This window comes from Myxine glutinosa, chromosome 2 (genome assembly GCF_964187855.1).
Source record: "Myxine glutinosa chromosome 2, kmMyxGlut1.1, whole genome shotgun sequence".
Taxonomy (NCBI): Eukaryota; Metazoa; Chordata; class Myxini; order Myxiniformes; family Myxinidae; genus Myxine; species Myxine glutinosa.
In genome coordinates, this window is record NC_136262.1 from 262,561,528 (window position 1) to 262,577,290 (window position 15,763).

At 43.3% G+C, this 15,763-nt stretch overlaps 1 protein-coding gene across 12 annotated transcripts in view; it reads right to left on the reverse strand.

The window, feature by feature from the left end:
- XRCC4 (X-ray repair cross complementing 4) overlaps positions 1-15,763 on the reverse strand; it is a 105,395-nt gene that overhangs the window by 55,547 nt on the left and 34,085 nt on the right. For 8 of the 12 annotated variants that reach the window (XM_078772517.1, XM_078772518.1, XM_078772516.1 and 5 more), the window contains 5 exons: positions 12,245-12,396; positions 7,573-7,757; positions 6,998-7,164; positions 4,301-4,432; positions 4,061-4,191 (listed from right to left, as the gene is read on the reverse strand). In XM_078772517.1, the coding sequence (XP_078628643.1) occupies positions 4,061-4,191; positions 4,301-4,432; positions 6,998-7,164; positions 7,573-7,757; positions 12,245-12,392 (763 nt within the window). In that variant the 5' untranslated portion in view covers positions 12,393-12,396. Of the gene's footprint in view, positions 1-4,055; positions 4,192-4,300; positions 4,433-6,997; positions 7,165-7,572; positions 7,758-12,244; positions 12,397-15,763 lie in introns of all 12 variants that reach the window. The other 4 variants (XM_078772514.1, XM_078772511.1, XM_078772510.1 and 1 more) reach the window with 1 other exon arrangement.

The following is a 15,763-nucleotide window of genomic DNA, read 5'->3' on the forward strand; positions in this document are numbered from 1 at the left end:
TAAAAACGAAGAAATATATGTCGGCATCATTGTTGACGTTTTTGTGACGACTGTCATCAAACGAAAAAGTAATATATCTTAACGGAAAAGCAAAAGCGAATTTTTAATATATATCGACACGTTGCCGTCGGTGTCATGTTGGGCGGTGTATGATACACCATGACGCGATTTTTAAAAATATATCTCTGCATTTTCCCGCGTGTGTGGAATGTTCTCAATTATTGCTGACACCGAGTCCAAAACCATCGATAAAAATGAAATCATATGGTGAGTTAGATTGGAGATAAAGGCGTGAGAGAGACTCAATGGCCTTGAAGTTGAAGTTACAGGCGTTTGAGAATTCATTTCGTTCTATAAACGGCAACTTTCATTGGATTTCCTTCCCGTTTTTTTTCAACCGAGTCGAAAACTATGTTAGCGACTGTGAAAAATGAAATGATATATCGAATTTTTAATATGTATCGACACGTTGCCGTCGGTGTCATGTTAGGCGGTGTATGATACACCATGACGCGATTTCAAAAAATATATCTGCATTTTCCCGCGTGTGTGGAATGTTCTCAATTATTGCTGACACCGACTCTAAAACCATCGATAAAAATGAAATCATATGGTGAGTTAGATTGGAGATAAAGGCGTGAGAGAGACTCAATGGCCTTGAAGTTACAGGCATTTGAGAATTCATTTCGTTCTATAAACGGCAACTTTCATCGGATTTTCTTCTCGTTTTTTTTCAACCGAGTCTAAAACTATGTTAGCGACTGTGAAAAATGAAATGATATATCGAATTTAAAATAGATATCGACACATTGCCGTCGGTGTCATGTTGGGCGGTGTATGATACACCATGACGCGATTTTTAAAAATATATCTCTGCATTTTCCCGCGTGTGTGGAATGTTTGTGGAAAATTAAAGATTTCAAATAAACCTATTTAAAGTGTATGCGCACATAACTAATAAAAAAAACGAAGAAATATCTCTCGGTAATTTCCTGAAACATATTTTACTTCCGGCTAATATGTTGAATGAAATAAAAACGAAGAAATATATGTCGGCATCATTGTTGACGTTTTTGTGACGACTATCATCAAACGAAATAGTAATATATCATAACGGAAAAGCAAAAGCGAATTTTTAATATATATCGACACATTGCCGGCGGTGTCATGTTGGGCGGTGTATGATACACCATGACGCGATTTTAAAAAATATATCTCTGCATTTTCCCGCGTGTGTGGATTGTTCTCAATTATTGCTGACACCGAGTCTAAAAGTAAAACCATCGATAAAAATGAAATCATATGGTGAGTTAGATTGGAGATAAAGGCGTGAGAGAGACTCAATGGCCTTGAAGTTACAGGCCTTTGAGAATTCATTTCGTTCTATAAACGGCAACTTTCATCGGATTTTCTTCCCGTTTTTTTTCAACCGAGTCTAAAACTATGTTAGCGACTGTGAAAAATGAAATGATTTATCGAATTTGATTTGAAATAAAACTGGGGGAGAGCAAGACACCACGGGCCTACAAAACAGGACTCAAAGCTATGCGAGTTAATAAAATGGTGGATATTTGTTTATAGCCACTCCCAGAATGGGTGGAGCTATGGGTGGAGCTACTCTGCAAACCGAGTAAGCCACACCCCGGACAGACACCCAACAGATAGACAGACAGACAGACAGAATCATCTACGGCTATTATAATATAGATAGCACAGTGTGATAAAAAACCACCGTTTAAAAATGGCCTCTAAACGGTGGTTTTTATCACACTGTGCTATTAACCTGTAGATTTTGTTGTTTTTTACCCCCTGTTATCACACTGTGCTATTAACCTATAGATTTTGTTGTTTTTACCCCCTGTTATCACACTGTGCTCTTATCCTATAGATTTTGTTGTTTTTACCCACTGTTATCACACTGTGCTATTAACCTATAGATGTTGTTGTTTTTTACCCCCTATTATCACACTGTGCTATTAACCTATAGATGTTGTTGTTTTTTACCCACTGTTATCACGCTGTGCTATTAACCTATAGATTTTGTTGTTTTTTACCCCGTTATCACACTGTGCTATTAACCTAGAGATGTTGTTGTTTTTTACCCCCTGCTATCACACTGTGTTATTAACCTGTAGATTTTGTTGTTTTTTACCCTGTTATCACACTGTGCTATTAACCTAGAGATGTTGTTTTTTTTTACCCCGTTATCACACTGTGCTATTAACCTAGAGATGTTGTTGTTTTTACCCCCTGTTATCACGCTGTGCTATTAACCTAGAGATGTTGTTGTTTTTTACCCCGTTATCACACTGTGCTATTAACCTGTAGATTTTGTTGTTTTTTACCCCCTGTTATCACACTGTGCTATTAACCTATAGATTTTGTTGTTTTTACCCACTGTTATCACACTGTGCTATTAACCTATAGATGTTGTTGTTTTTTACCCCCTATTATCACACTGTGCTATTAACCTGTAGATTTTGTTGTTTTTACCCACTGTTATCACACTGTGCTATTAACCTATAGATGTTGTTGTTTTTTACCCCCTATTATCACAGTGCTATTAACCTATAGATTTTGTTGTTTTTACCCCCTGTTATCACGCTGTGCTATTAACCTATAGATTTTGTTGTTTTTTACCCCGTTATCACACTGTGCTATTAACCTAGAGATGTTGTTGTTTTTACCCCCTGTTATCACGCTGTGCTATTAACCTATAGATTTTGTTGTTTTTTTACCCCCTGTCATCACACTGTGCTATTAACCTATAGATTTTGTTGTTCTTTTACCCCCTGTCATCACACTGTGCTATTAACCTGTAGATTTTGTTGTTGTTTTTACACCCTGTTATCACACTGTGCTATTAACCTATAGATTTTGTTTTGTTTTTTACCCCCTGTTATCACACTGTGCTATTAACCTATAGATTTTGTTTTGTTTTTTACCCCCTGTTATCACACTGTGCTATTAACCTCGAAATTTTGTTGTTTTTTACCCCCTGCTATCACACTGTGTTATTAACCTATATATTTTGTTGTTTTTTACCCCGTTATCACACTGTGCTATTAACCTAGAGATGTTGTTGTTTTTTACCCCCTGTTATCACACTGTGCTATTAACCTATAGATTTTGTTTTGTTTTTTACCCCCTGTTATCACACTGTGCTATTAACCTATAGATTTTGTTTTGTTTTTTACCCCCTGTTATCACACTGTGCTATTAACCTATAGATTTTGTTTTGTTTTTTACCCCCTGTTATCACACTGTGCTATTAACCTCGAAATTTTGTTGTTTTTTACCCCCTGCTATCACACTGTGTTATTAACCTATATATTTTGTTGTTTTTTACCCCGTTATCACACTGTGCTATTAACCTAGAGATGTTGTTGTTTTTTACCCCCTGTTATCACACTGTGCTATTAACCTATAGATTTTGTTTTGTTTTTTACCCCCTGTTATCACACTGTGCTATTAACCTATAGATTTTGTTTTGTTTTTTACCCCCTGTTATCACACTGTGCTATTAACCTATAGATTTTGTTTTGTTTTTTACCCCGTTATCACACTGTGCTATTAACCTATAGATTTTGTTGTTTTTTTACCCCCTGTCATCACACTGTGCTATTAACCTATAGATTTTGTTGTTCTTTTACCCCCTGTCATCACACTGTGCTATTAACCTATAGATTTTGTTGTTTTTTACCCCGTTATCACACTGTGCTATTAACCTAGAGATGTTGTTGTTTTTTACCCCCTGCTATCACACTGTGTTATTAACCTCGAGATTTTGTAATGCAAAAAAGAAATTCCAGAGGATCATCCAAGTAAATATAATTTCAAATGTAACAGGCAGCTCAAAGTCCTGCCTGTGTTGCAACACATTTCACGATACAATACCCCTCGTGACACCGTCCGTGTACCACGATGCAGTCTCCATTTAGATTGGACTTCACGATGAATCAAACACAAAATGAAGAATTGGTGGTGATGACACCACAAAACGAGCTGTCCAGCTCCCCATTCGAGGTGATCATCTAAAAGAACCTGTCCACCACCTCACCTGGTTCTGGAGGATTAAGACATGGAGTATCAAGCGGAGACTGAGGCGGTGTGTCCTCCTCAGTACTTTCCTCATACTCTGGCCTTTCAGCATCCTCTTCTCCTGCACTTGCTACATCGTCGAGGTTTGCCCTTAAAGGAAGGTGTTCAGGAAATACAGGTATTGCATTTGGAAAAATCAAAACAACATATCAATCCATGTTATATATTTAAAATAAATGACCGTGTGAAGCTAACTTACCTCTCTGCCTCAACTTTCTGCAGGCTCTCACTTAGTGCTTGGATCTTCTTCTTCTTTTGATTGAGAAGCATATGAAACTTGCTATAAAGATCTCTCTCCATTTCCTCCTTGGCCTGGACATATTTCTCCAAGCTAGAAAGGCCAAAAAAAACCCCAAAATATGGAGTTAGTGACTAACAGAAGGATTCACCAACATGTCAGCTAAACAAACTAATAAGACTAGGGCATGCCCGTACTATATATATATCTAAAAGTATATCCCCCCCCCCCCCTCTATTTACATGCAATGGTTTGGTCCAAAGCGAACGGCTTGCGAGTACGGTGACAATCCCCCCCCCTCTATTTACATGAAATGGTTTGGTCCAAAGCGAACGGCTTGCGAGTACGGTGACAATCCCCCCCCCCCCCCCTCTATTTACATGAAATGGTTTGGTCCAAAGCGAACGGCTTGCGAGTACGGTGACAATCCCCCCCCCCCCCTCTATTTACATGAAATGGTTTGGTCCAAAGCTAACGGCTTGCGGACGCGGAGTTTGGTAAAGAAATCGCCATCGTGTGCACAAATGCGCAGGAAAGCGAATGAATCGCAAATTAGTTTAAAAACATAGTTTAACGCCCGAGCGAGTTTAACGCAATCGCAAATCGCATCGCAAAGCGAAAGAATCGCAAATTAGTTGTAATTAGTTTTAAAACATAGTTTAATGCCAACATAGCGCCAACATAGTTTGCCGACGGGAAATAAATGAATACGCTCTCAAATGTGCCATCCGAGGCAGAGTGTGTTCGCCACGTTCGGCACACGCGATAGCTCGCTGCTCTCTGATTGGTTGAATCGTTTTTTGGACATAGCTCGGTAAGTAATTGTCCGATTAATATGAAACCTTGAAAAGGCACATCCTCGGGTCCCCAGCAATATACCTGGCAAGTTTCAAGTATATCGGACCGGTAGTTGTCGAGAAACAGCGGTCGCATACACACACACACACACACACACACACACACACACACACACAGAGATTAGTGGAATTATAGATAGATAAACCAATGTGACACGAAGGCTGGAAGAAGATCATACACTTTTTTTTTTTTTTTTGTATACTGAATCGAGGCTCGTGAAAGAGCCAACATTTATTTCACAAACAAATCAACCAGACAAACAAAACACACAAAAAGAGGGAGCGGAAGACAAGATGGGGAGAGAAGGGGAAGCACACAACCACAACATTTGAGAGCAGGGAGAAGTGTGGGAGGGAGAGGGCTGGGAGGGAGAGGGCAGGTGGTGCCCCACAATGTTATACCCAATTGATACCCGCAATCCTTTTTCTACCCCCATTAACCCAACCCAATCCGCTTACTTGCAGGTTACTGTGTGCCCCCCCCCCCCCCCCACCTCTCTTTCCTCTTTTCCTGTTTGTTCAAACACTTGCTTGTTTTCTCCAAATGTAGCTCCAAAGTCAGTACATGTTGTCATTTTACCCTCAATCTTCTCACTCTTCCATGAGCCTCGATTTTGAAAACAAAACAACGAGTACCGTCTCAGTTTGCTCGATTAAAGTGCAGTTTTTGTGCATTTTTAATCACATCAAATCCATGTTGGCTCAGGATGGCTGGAAAGTAACAGGTGGTGAGGAGAGCAGGTTGTGTGAGGCAGGAATGATTGTTCCAAAGCAAAATGGGGTCTCTTTAAGCTACAGACGACAATGTGCTCGATAATGGAGGCTTTCGGAGACTTTCTGTACTCTCTTCTGCTGGACTTGCTTATATCAAGAGAATCATTGAAAGGAAACCAAATTACTAAGAATAAACAGACAGTAGGGAGTTGATCAAACAGTCATGAACAACTTTTTAAAAAAAAACAGGATTTGGGAATAACTTTGAACTTGATGTTGTCGCCATCAAGAATGATTGGATGACACAAGACAAATGCACAAACGGGAAATTTAAAAAAATCGAAATCTCTATAAGATAAACGACATTCAAACACAAACGGTTTAATTAATTATAAATTAAAATATATATTTTGGGGGGAATGTGGATGAGGGGGAGGGAATTTTGGTAAGAGATGTGTGTTGTGGCTTCACAAGCCACAACACACACCTATAACGACGGTAACACCTCAATATCGATCAGCAGAGCACAACGTGCATCACATGTCATCACAATCCACGTACCGTCCGCACCTGTGTCCCTGTACTCCTCTCTATACCCACTGTTTCTATGTACCTATGCAATTCCAGGAAGTCCATTCCATATATAAACCACTCTACATCGAAGACATCTCCAGATCATGTGTTCAGCTTCCACTGCGCTCCAAAACACCTGTTTCAGAGTGATTTTGATGTGCAGACAGACAAACATGCGGATAGAACCGAACACATCCGTACACCTTTACGCCACAGAGATACCAACTCGGATGGAGAAATGAGGGACACGATGTTCGGGATCACACCGTTTTGCGTACAGTGAATGACTGTAAAGGTAAACTCAAAAATATAGGATACTTGGATAGGGATATGTAACAATACAATGGATAAACTTGGGAGAGTGCGGGAATTTGTGCTCCAAATAGTGCCTACCAGTTATATTTAATTTATTCATTAAATGTGCAGACTTCACCTCGAGCATTAATATGATAAATAAGGCTTTACCCATGGTGTGCAAATTGTGAAGATGCCAGCGGCTCGCGGATAGCTGTACCGATTGATGGCCGTCCGCCTCTCGTCGGCCAGGCGTTCGTTCTCGGCACATAGGGTGGCGTGGTCACGATCCATGGTCGCCAACCGCTTGAGGGAGCATGCCAGCATTTGTCTGGCGAGTGAAGGAGCAGATGCCATACCATGGAGAGGAACCACACCCAGTTCGAACTGTCAGACATAGGAAAGGAGGACTTAAGTTCTCATGGGGGTTTGGGAGGGAGGGGACGGGGTGTTTTGCGAGGATAACTCAGGCTCAGACCAACAGGGTAGAACATTTGGTGGGTTTTATTTTTTTTCTAACACATCTGGTCCTAATTGGCCGCTGTCCAGTTCACTCTAGTGTTATATCTACAGCTTTCGGGGTCATTTTATGTGAGCATGAATCTGTTTTCGCTAAAAGCCATCGTGCAACATAAACAAATAATTGGGTTGTGGCAGACCAGTGTGGCTAGCGAATGAGAGGGTCTGTATATGGGGTAAATTTTGGTGGTAAACACATGGTACGCCTCACTTATGTCATGTTTATGAGGTTTAATGGCAAACTCTCAAAGCTGGAAAAAAAAACAGGGCAATTACCGTCACATCTTCATGGCGTTTGCAAACGGCCAGCTGCTTCTCCACACCAGACTGGGACGACGATGCAGACTGAAGTTCCACTTCGTACGCCGGGTCGCCTCTGAGGGCCGTCAGGAGCTCATCGGCGTAATCTTCAACTGCAAGTCCTGACTCGGTAGCATCTGCTTGTAGCACCTCTGCAGACACTGCGTCCACGCATAACTGTTTAAAACCAAGTGTGACTTGACAGCACTGTGCAGGCCATGCCCTTCTCCTCTAACCCTCCCAACAATGCCCGACTTCTGAGTCGACATAAACAAGTCATGTGTGTTACCTCTGAAGCACTTGCTCATGGTTGTTAAAAATTGCACTCTGCATTGTCCAAAACGAGGTGTATTTGATGGCGGTACACAAGCCGCATTCTAAATTGCTATCCTTATAACTTTTGGGTCAATGCATCAGGTGGCCTCGACCTGGAATGATGAAATTGTTCAATGACCAGTTGACCACACATCCCGGAATGATGCAACCAGCTGTCAGGTGCTGGATAAGCTAACACTGATGAATGACCCATTGCAAATGGATGCTGCAGACTTCATAAGCTATCCCAGGACCTCGCATGTTTCAGATTTCCACACATCATTTTTCATCACATGTAGTTCCTGTGACTTTCAATGAACAAACCCTCAAGGATTGGTCCTTTAATATGGATCAACACATAACCATCCATCTCAACTCTATATTTCTCACCTGCTACAATTTCAATAATCACTATGCTAGCTGGTACGATGCTGACTCTGCAAAAAGCAGCCATGACATTGCTGTGATTTCATGGGTCTGACGCATTCTGGAAACTTCCCAACTCGGATTTCGACTATCGGTATGTCCTTCGTTCAGGACATACTAAAGACTACCTTTGCATCCAATCTCTCCTATTACTCTCCTGCCCTTCTTGGTTCTTCCAACCAATTTCTTGTGGACCTGGAGGGAGGAGTGGGATTGAAGAGAGTGAGGGGGTTTGTTCCAGAGGTGGGAGACAAGAGGAAGGAAAGAGTGAAGGTGAGCAGAGAGTCTTGATTTTGGCAGTTTAACCAGAAGAGGGTTGCTGGCAAATCTTGTGCGACCTGTAGGAATATTTGGGGGACAGAGCCCAGAGAAAGCTGGAGGAGCTAGGCCGGAGAGGAGTCGGTAGAAGACAGAAAGGCCGCCAACCTGCCTGAGGTGAGAGAGTGAAAGGCCCTCAGAATCAGAGCTTCATCGGGGGAGATACCAATGATTCTGAAAGCTTTGGTTTCTACAGCGTGAAGCCGGGCTAGGTGTGAGACAGGTGCACCAGCCCAGAGGGGACAGAAGTACTCCATCAAGCTGCGGATGAAAGCTATGCAGGTGGTAAGAAGCTCAGTAGTGCCAAGGAAGGACTTCACACGATGGAGGATGCCCAGACGGTGACTGGCTTTGGAGGCCAGCTTGGAAAGGTGGTTTTCCCAGGAAAGGTCATGGCAAATAGTGAGACCCGCAAAGTACATCCACAAAAGTCTACTTTTTATCTTGCACTGGTTTATCCCATCCCACCCATGGCTATCCTATCCATTCTCTAGGCCCTGGTACACTGAATCCTGTTGGGAGGAGGTTGTGGTCAAGCAGCTTGTTTTCTCAACATGAAAAGCAGATCTGACTGAGGATAACTTTCATTCATTCCATAAGGTTTGCAACAGGCCAGAAAACATCATCTCACAAATCTCAAGGTCAAACTCTCAAACCAGTCTCAGGTATGTGGTCCCCTTCCATCCCGTTTGTCACCTCAAACCGCTGTGCTTCAGACTCTGGCCGAGATAAAGCAGAATGTCTAACCTCAGTGTTTGCTTCCAAAATTTAGTGTACCCAACCCATCCCACTCTGTCCCCATATTACCCCCCTACCAACTGAACTTTATAACCTTCAAAGTGACAAGGTAGAGAAAGTACTGTCTGGTTTTGACCTTGCTTCGCCAATGCGCCCAGATTGCATCAGCGCTCTTGTACACAAATCCTGCTCTGCCTGCCGTTCTTGCTTCTCCTTTGTCAGCGCTTGTCCATCTGTCCTTCTGCTTTGGCCACCTCAGTCATGGAATCAATCATTGCTGCTGATGACAAGTCTCTTGTGTATAAAGTCTGATCTCTCACCATTAGTTTGGATTCTGTCCCAGTCACTCAACACTGGACATGCTGATACACCTCTCTCAGTAATGGTTGAATGAATGAATGAATGATCGTTTTGAGGCCATTTTCCCCGCAAAAGCGGGGGTTAGCCTTGCGGGCCCCATGACAATCATGGTTCCCTGTTTGAGGCAATGTTTTTATGGCCGGATGCCCTTCCTGACGCCATCTCTCAGTAATGGTTGGAGGCCCTAAATCTCAAACAAGAAATTAGGACTGTCCCCCTGAACATGTATCGGGCATTCAACACAGTGTGGCATCCTGCTTTGCTTGCTCTCGGCCTGTGGCATCTGACTTCCTCCACTCTTGCAGTGAACGTGTTGCCATCAATGCGACCCTCTCTTTTCCTTTCTCAGCGGAGGATGGAGTTCCCCAAGACAGTGTTTTGGGTCCAGTCTTTTTTTTGTCTACATAGTCAAGGGAAATGGAAGAGTTAGTACACTGAACAGAATAGAACAGGACATAACAGAATGCAAAAGCTACAGTAGAGATGCACACAAAAGGAACAGTATCGAGAAGGGGGAAACACCAACAGTAGAGTAGAAGGCCAAGATCGATGGCGACTTGGACAAACAAAGGGTGTGGGGAGGAATGTGGGGCAGAGGAGAGGATGCATGGGGTGGACAAGATGGATACAGAAGGAAACTCCAAGGAGGGAAAATTTGAAATTTGGATGGAGAATGGATTGGGGTGGGGGTTAATGAGGGTAGAAAAGATCATGGATTTTGCTTGGGGAAGATCTGAGATCATGTTGAACAGCTGTCTTGAAGACCTAGAGGGAAGAAGGAGATTGAAGAGAATGTGGAAGTTGGTTCCACAGTTGGGGAAAAAAAGAGGAACGAATGAGTGGAGGTGAGCAGTGATCCTGGATTTAGGTAGTTTCACCAGAAGAGGGTTGATGGTGGACCATGTTATCCCTGCAGAAACATGGGGAGGACAAAGCATGAAAAGAGCAGAGGGTGCACGACCAGAAAGGAGGCAGTAGAAGACAGAGACCACCAACCTGTCTGCAGTGGCAAAGTGATAGGCCCATAGACTCAGCTTTGTTGCTGAAGATTCCAAAAATCTTGAAGGCCTTGGTTTCCACAGCGTCCACTGAGCAAGATGTGAGGCAGGGGAGCCATCCCAGAGGGGAGAACAGTACTCCATCAAGCTGTGGATGAAAGCCTGTAGGTGGATAGGAGTTCAGGTGTGCCAAGGAAAGATTTTGGATTACGACGGAGGATGCCCAGTCGGCAGCTGGCTTTGGAGGTTAACTTTGAAATGTGGTTTGCTTAAGAAAGATCATGGCTGATAGTGAGACCCAGGAGTTTGAATGCCTGAATTTCTTCAAGAGGATTGTTAAAAAAGTCCATTGGTGGACGTAGACACATGTTTGACCAGCTTGTGATTTTGTCAAGGTCTGAAGAGAGGTAAGAGACTGCAGCCTTCCTGTCTGACGGTCTTGTTCCTCATCTACATAAATGATTTCCCTGATCCCTCTCTTCCTTTTTTACAGACAACTCCACATTTTCGTGCAGTCGGCAGCATCCCCTATGGTGGGCAGACAGCAGCTGCATTACTCCCTGCTGATCAGGAAATGATTAGAACTCTGGAGTGATAAATGGAACACATCTTTCAATCCAGGAAGGTCTCACCATTTCACTCTGGAAGGAATGTCACACTAACCAACATATCTATTCCCTGGTCAGACACTGGAAGAGGTGAAGTCTTGTGAACTTGTAGGGCTCACCATCAGCCGTGACCTCTCCCGGGCCAACTACATAGCAAAGCAGGCCTCCAAAGCCACCACAGATTGGGCATCCTCCATCGATCCAAGTCTTTCCTTGGAAAATCAGTTATACTCACAGTCAGCAAAGGCCTTTCTTCATAGCTCTCCACTGTGGGGCTGGTACCCCAGCATCGCGCATCTGTCTCTCTTGGATTATCTGGAATCTAAAGCTCTCAACATTATTGGAACCTGTCACAATGAGGACAAAGCACAAGGCCTGTTGCATTCACATCACAGGCAGGTCGGTGGTCTCTCTGTTTTCCACCATCTATTCTCAGTTCTCTGACCCTCCCCAAATACTCCAAGATGCACATGTTCTTCCAGTAACTCTCTCCTGGCTAAACTATCAAAACACAGGCTGACTTATCACCTGAGCACCTTTGTTCCTTGCTTCTCCCATCCAAACATTAATTCACATAATGTAGGAAAGTTCCAAAATAAAAAAAGACCTCCATACATGATGCTGTTTCACTCAAATTGAAAATAGCCACTCATCCCCCTTTGGGGAATGACCAAATAAAACGTTTCAAAAGAATCTTTATGTCAATAAGTTTCGTACATTTCAATAAAAAGAATCTTTTGGAAAGCTCGTATTAAAAATAAAAACCGATTCAAATTGAAGAGTCAGTGTGAATGGAATACAGCGATTCTAAAATAGGAATGAATCGTTCAGGAAGGTGAGGATGTAACGGCGATCATACGAAGACAAAATTCTAAATGGTCATACCTTCTCCAGCCCACGCAGTCTCAGCATCGGTGAGTTTAATCTGAAATCCCTCCACAGCCTTTTCCTTATAAGTCAACCAAGAGAAGAAGGTTCCTTCGGCGTCACAAGAGAGCTTCAGTTGGCTAAGTATGCCTTGTTCTTCGTCCATTGCACTAAAAAACAGGACACAATGAAGATCGAAGGTAAGACTATAAAAGCGTCGGAACTCTTTGCCCCTGATATTCTTCTGAAAAATCTACATATATAAAACACAGTTTGTGTGTGTGTGTGTGTGTGTGTGTGTGTGTGTGTGTGTGTGTGTGTGTGTGTGTGTGTGTGCGTGTGTAATGTTACCGATAGACTCCTAAACGGAGAGGCTCACGAACTTGATATTTGGCACAAACATGGCCATTGAGCCTGGTACGAACATGGTCGACCTAAAAATTTATTTCATAATTTTTTTAACCATATTTTTACCTCAGCGCATTTCAGCGAGGAATATTATGACCGGAATGGCAGAGCAACGCGCTGATTTGCTCAGAGCGATCACGTGATGTTCCAACTTTGCCGCCATAATCTCACAGTTATGCGTTCGCACGTAATTCAGTTTTTTCACATTTCAGCGAGGAACATTGCCATTCACACCACATAGGTTTTTTTTTCTTTCATCTTTAGATCCATTTTTTTAGCCATAATGTAGCGAACGTAGCGTAGCTAACGTAGCGTTAGCATAACGTAGCGATCCTTGCTCAGGATCTTCGTCAGGTTCGCGAGCGAGTTAGCCAAAACGTAAAAGTGAAAATATATCGAATTTTTTATTCATATTTACCTCAGCGCATTTCAGCGAGGAACATTATACACGGCATCTGAGCTGGTCGCAGAGCAGCACGCTGATTCGCTCAGAGCGATCACGTGATGTTCCAACTTTGCCGCCATAATCTTACAGTTATGCATTCGCACGTAATTCAGTTTTTTCACATTTCAGCGAGGAACATTGCCATTCACACCACATAGGTTTTTTTTCACTTTCATCTGATATTTGTGATTTATTTCAAACAAACTGTATTTCCCATCTACACGGCCATGTATTCCTATTACGGTAACGTTATGTAAAGTACATAAATTGTGTGGATTACATCATTTGTGGATGTGATCAATTGCCAGTAACCATCTATATCCCTCCCCTCCCCTTCCTCCTCCCCCTCCCTCCCGCTCCCCCTCCCTTCCCCCTCCACCCTCCCTTCCCCCCTCCCCTCCCCCTCCCTTTCCCCCATGCCCCTTCCTTTCCCCCCTACCCCTTCCTTTCCACCCTACCCCTTCCCCATCCCCCTCCCTTTCCCCCATGCTCCTCCCTTTCCCCCCTACCCCTTCCTTTCTGCCCTATCCCTTCCCCACCCCTCCCCCTCCCCCCTCCCTTTCCCCCATGCCCCTCCCTTTCCCCCCTACCCCTTCCTTTCCGCCCCACCCCTTCCCCATCCCCCTCCCCTCCCCCCTTTCCCCCCTACCCCTTCCTTTCCACCCCACCCCTTCCCCATCCCCCTCCCCTCCCCTCCCCCTCCCCCCCCCTCCCTTTCCCCCATGCTCCTCCCTTTCCCCCTACCCCTTCCTTTCTCCTCCATACCTAACATGGAGGAGAAAGTACCTCCTCCATACCTAACAATATGTACCTCGCCACACCCAACGATATGTACCTCATCCATACCTAACTATATATGTACCTCCTCCATACCTAACTATATGCACCCCCACATCCGAGGTTTTCACTACAGTTTAACATATCTCTCACTTCATGCTGCCACTGGTAAACCCGATATTATCTGCCCAACAGAATCCGTGCACCCACAGGATATCCCCAATTGCTCGGTGTCTCTCCCAGTGTAATGGCTTTGGGTGTGACAGGCCCGAACCCGGCTCCAGTGATGGAGTTGGTTTATGTCAAAAACTCCATTTCCGACTGTCCATGTATACTGACAAATGGAGTTATTGACATCAACTGAAACTTTCACATTGTCTATCTTCCACTTCTTTACCCCCAGGAATACCTTTGGCTGTGCCTTCCCCTCTGTTTGTGTGCTGTACCGTGCTAACAGGGACGACTATTTACATCTCTCTATCTGTCGATATGAACCACATTATAACAACTCTCTTCCTCCTATGTGGTAATGATTACCCCATGCACACAAAGCAAAATGTAGGGTTAAGCAATTGGTCCACTCGCCCTGTGACGTCAATTCTGGCACGTTACCATTCAGAGCCTCGATTCTTCGTAGTCTTTTTGCGCCTTCCCATGTCACTCGCACTTGTCCTCCAACTGGCAACCTCCTTCTAAGTCCATGGTTCTTAACCTGGGTTCGACCGAACCCCAGGGATTCAGTGAGCCAGTCTCAGGGGTTCGGCGGAGGTCCTCTGAAACGCATTGCAATTTGTTTTTTTGTTTTTTTAGTTTTGTATCAATTTTGAATGTATGTGTAATTACGCTTATTATTAATATTATTATTATTTTGCTATGTATGTTACGAACGAATGGAAATGTTATTTGTAATTGTATTCCCATCCCATTCATGGTTTCTCTGGTCTGTGTTTAAGATAAGTTGTTTCACACTGACTGTAGTAAGTTGAATCAATGAGCAACTTAAAAATAATTATGTTGATGGTGCTTACTTGCTTACTTACTTACTGGATTTTGGACTTTGCAGGTGTTCGGAAATTCCAGTGAATAGCCTCGATTAGCTTGCCGTGTGCCATGCGTCATTGGTCGCGCCTTACTTTGGAGTTACTGATTAATTGAAAAGTAAGTTGGAAATGTTTGTGGATATGCAGGGCGGTTTCAGAGTTATATTAAAGTCAAAAGTGGATGGTGATTATAAAATATGATTGAATTACTCAGAAAATTAGGTGGAGGTGATATAACTCCTTTGGTCGCAATTCAAAACTAACAATTCGCAGTTTTCTATGTAATATTATAATGGGATTTGAGGTGACATGGAGTTGAGTTGATTATAAATCCCGTCATCGTAACTATAAGTTATGTTTTCTTCGTTAAAATTTCTCAGTTTTCAGAGGGGTACTGATTCTATTTAAGCATGTTCCTTTTTTAATTTTTGTCATATAATTATTTGCCCGAACTCAATTAAGTTCAGTTTGTTACTTTTTTTTTTCTCTTTTTTGCAGTATGTCGAGCAAAAAAAGGAAGTGGTCGGAGGATTACGTGCGGTACGGGTTCACGTGTTTGACGGAACGGGACGGAAGTCAGTGTCCTCAATGCATGCTTTGCAATGTCAAGTTGAGCTACTCCAGCCTAGCACCAGCAAAACTACGGGAACACTTCAAAAAACTGCACGGCGAGGGGCAGTACAAAGACGCAACGCTGGATGAATTCAAATTGAAGAGAGTCCGATTCGACGCATGTGCTACCTTGCCCACTCTCGGCTTCGTTCCAATTGACAAACCGATCCTCACCGCGTCGTATGAAGTTGCATACCTGATCGCAAAGCAGGGCAAACCGCACACCGTTGGCGAGACACTCATCAAACCGGCCGC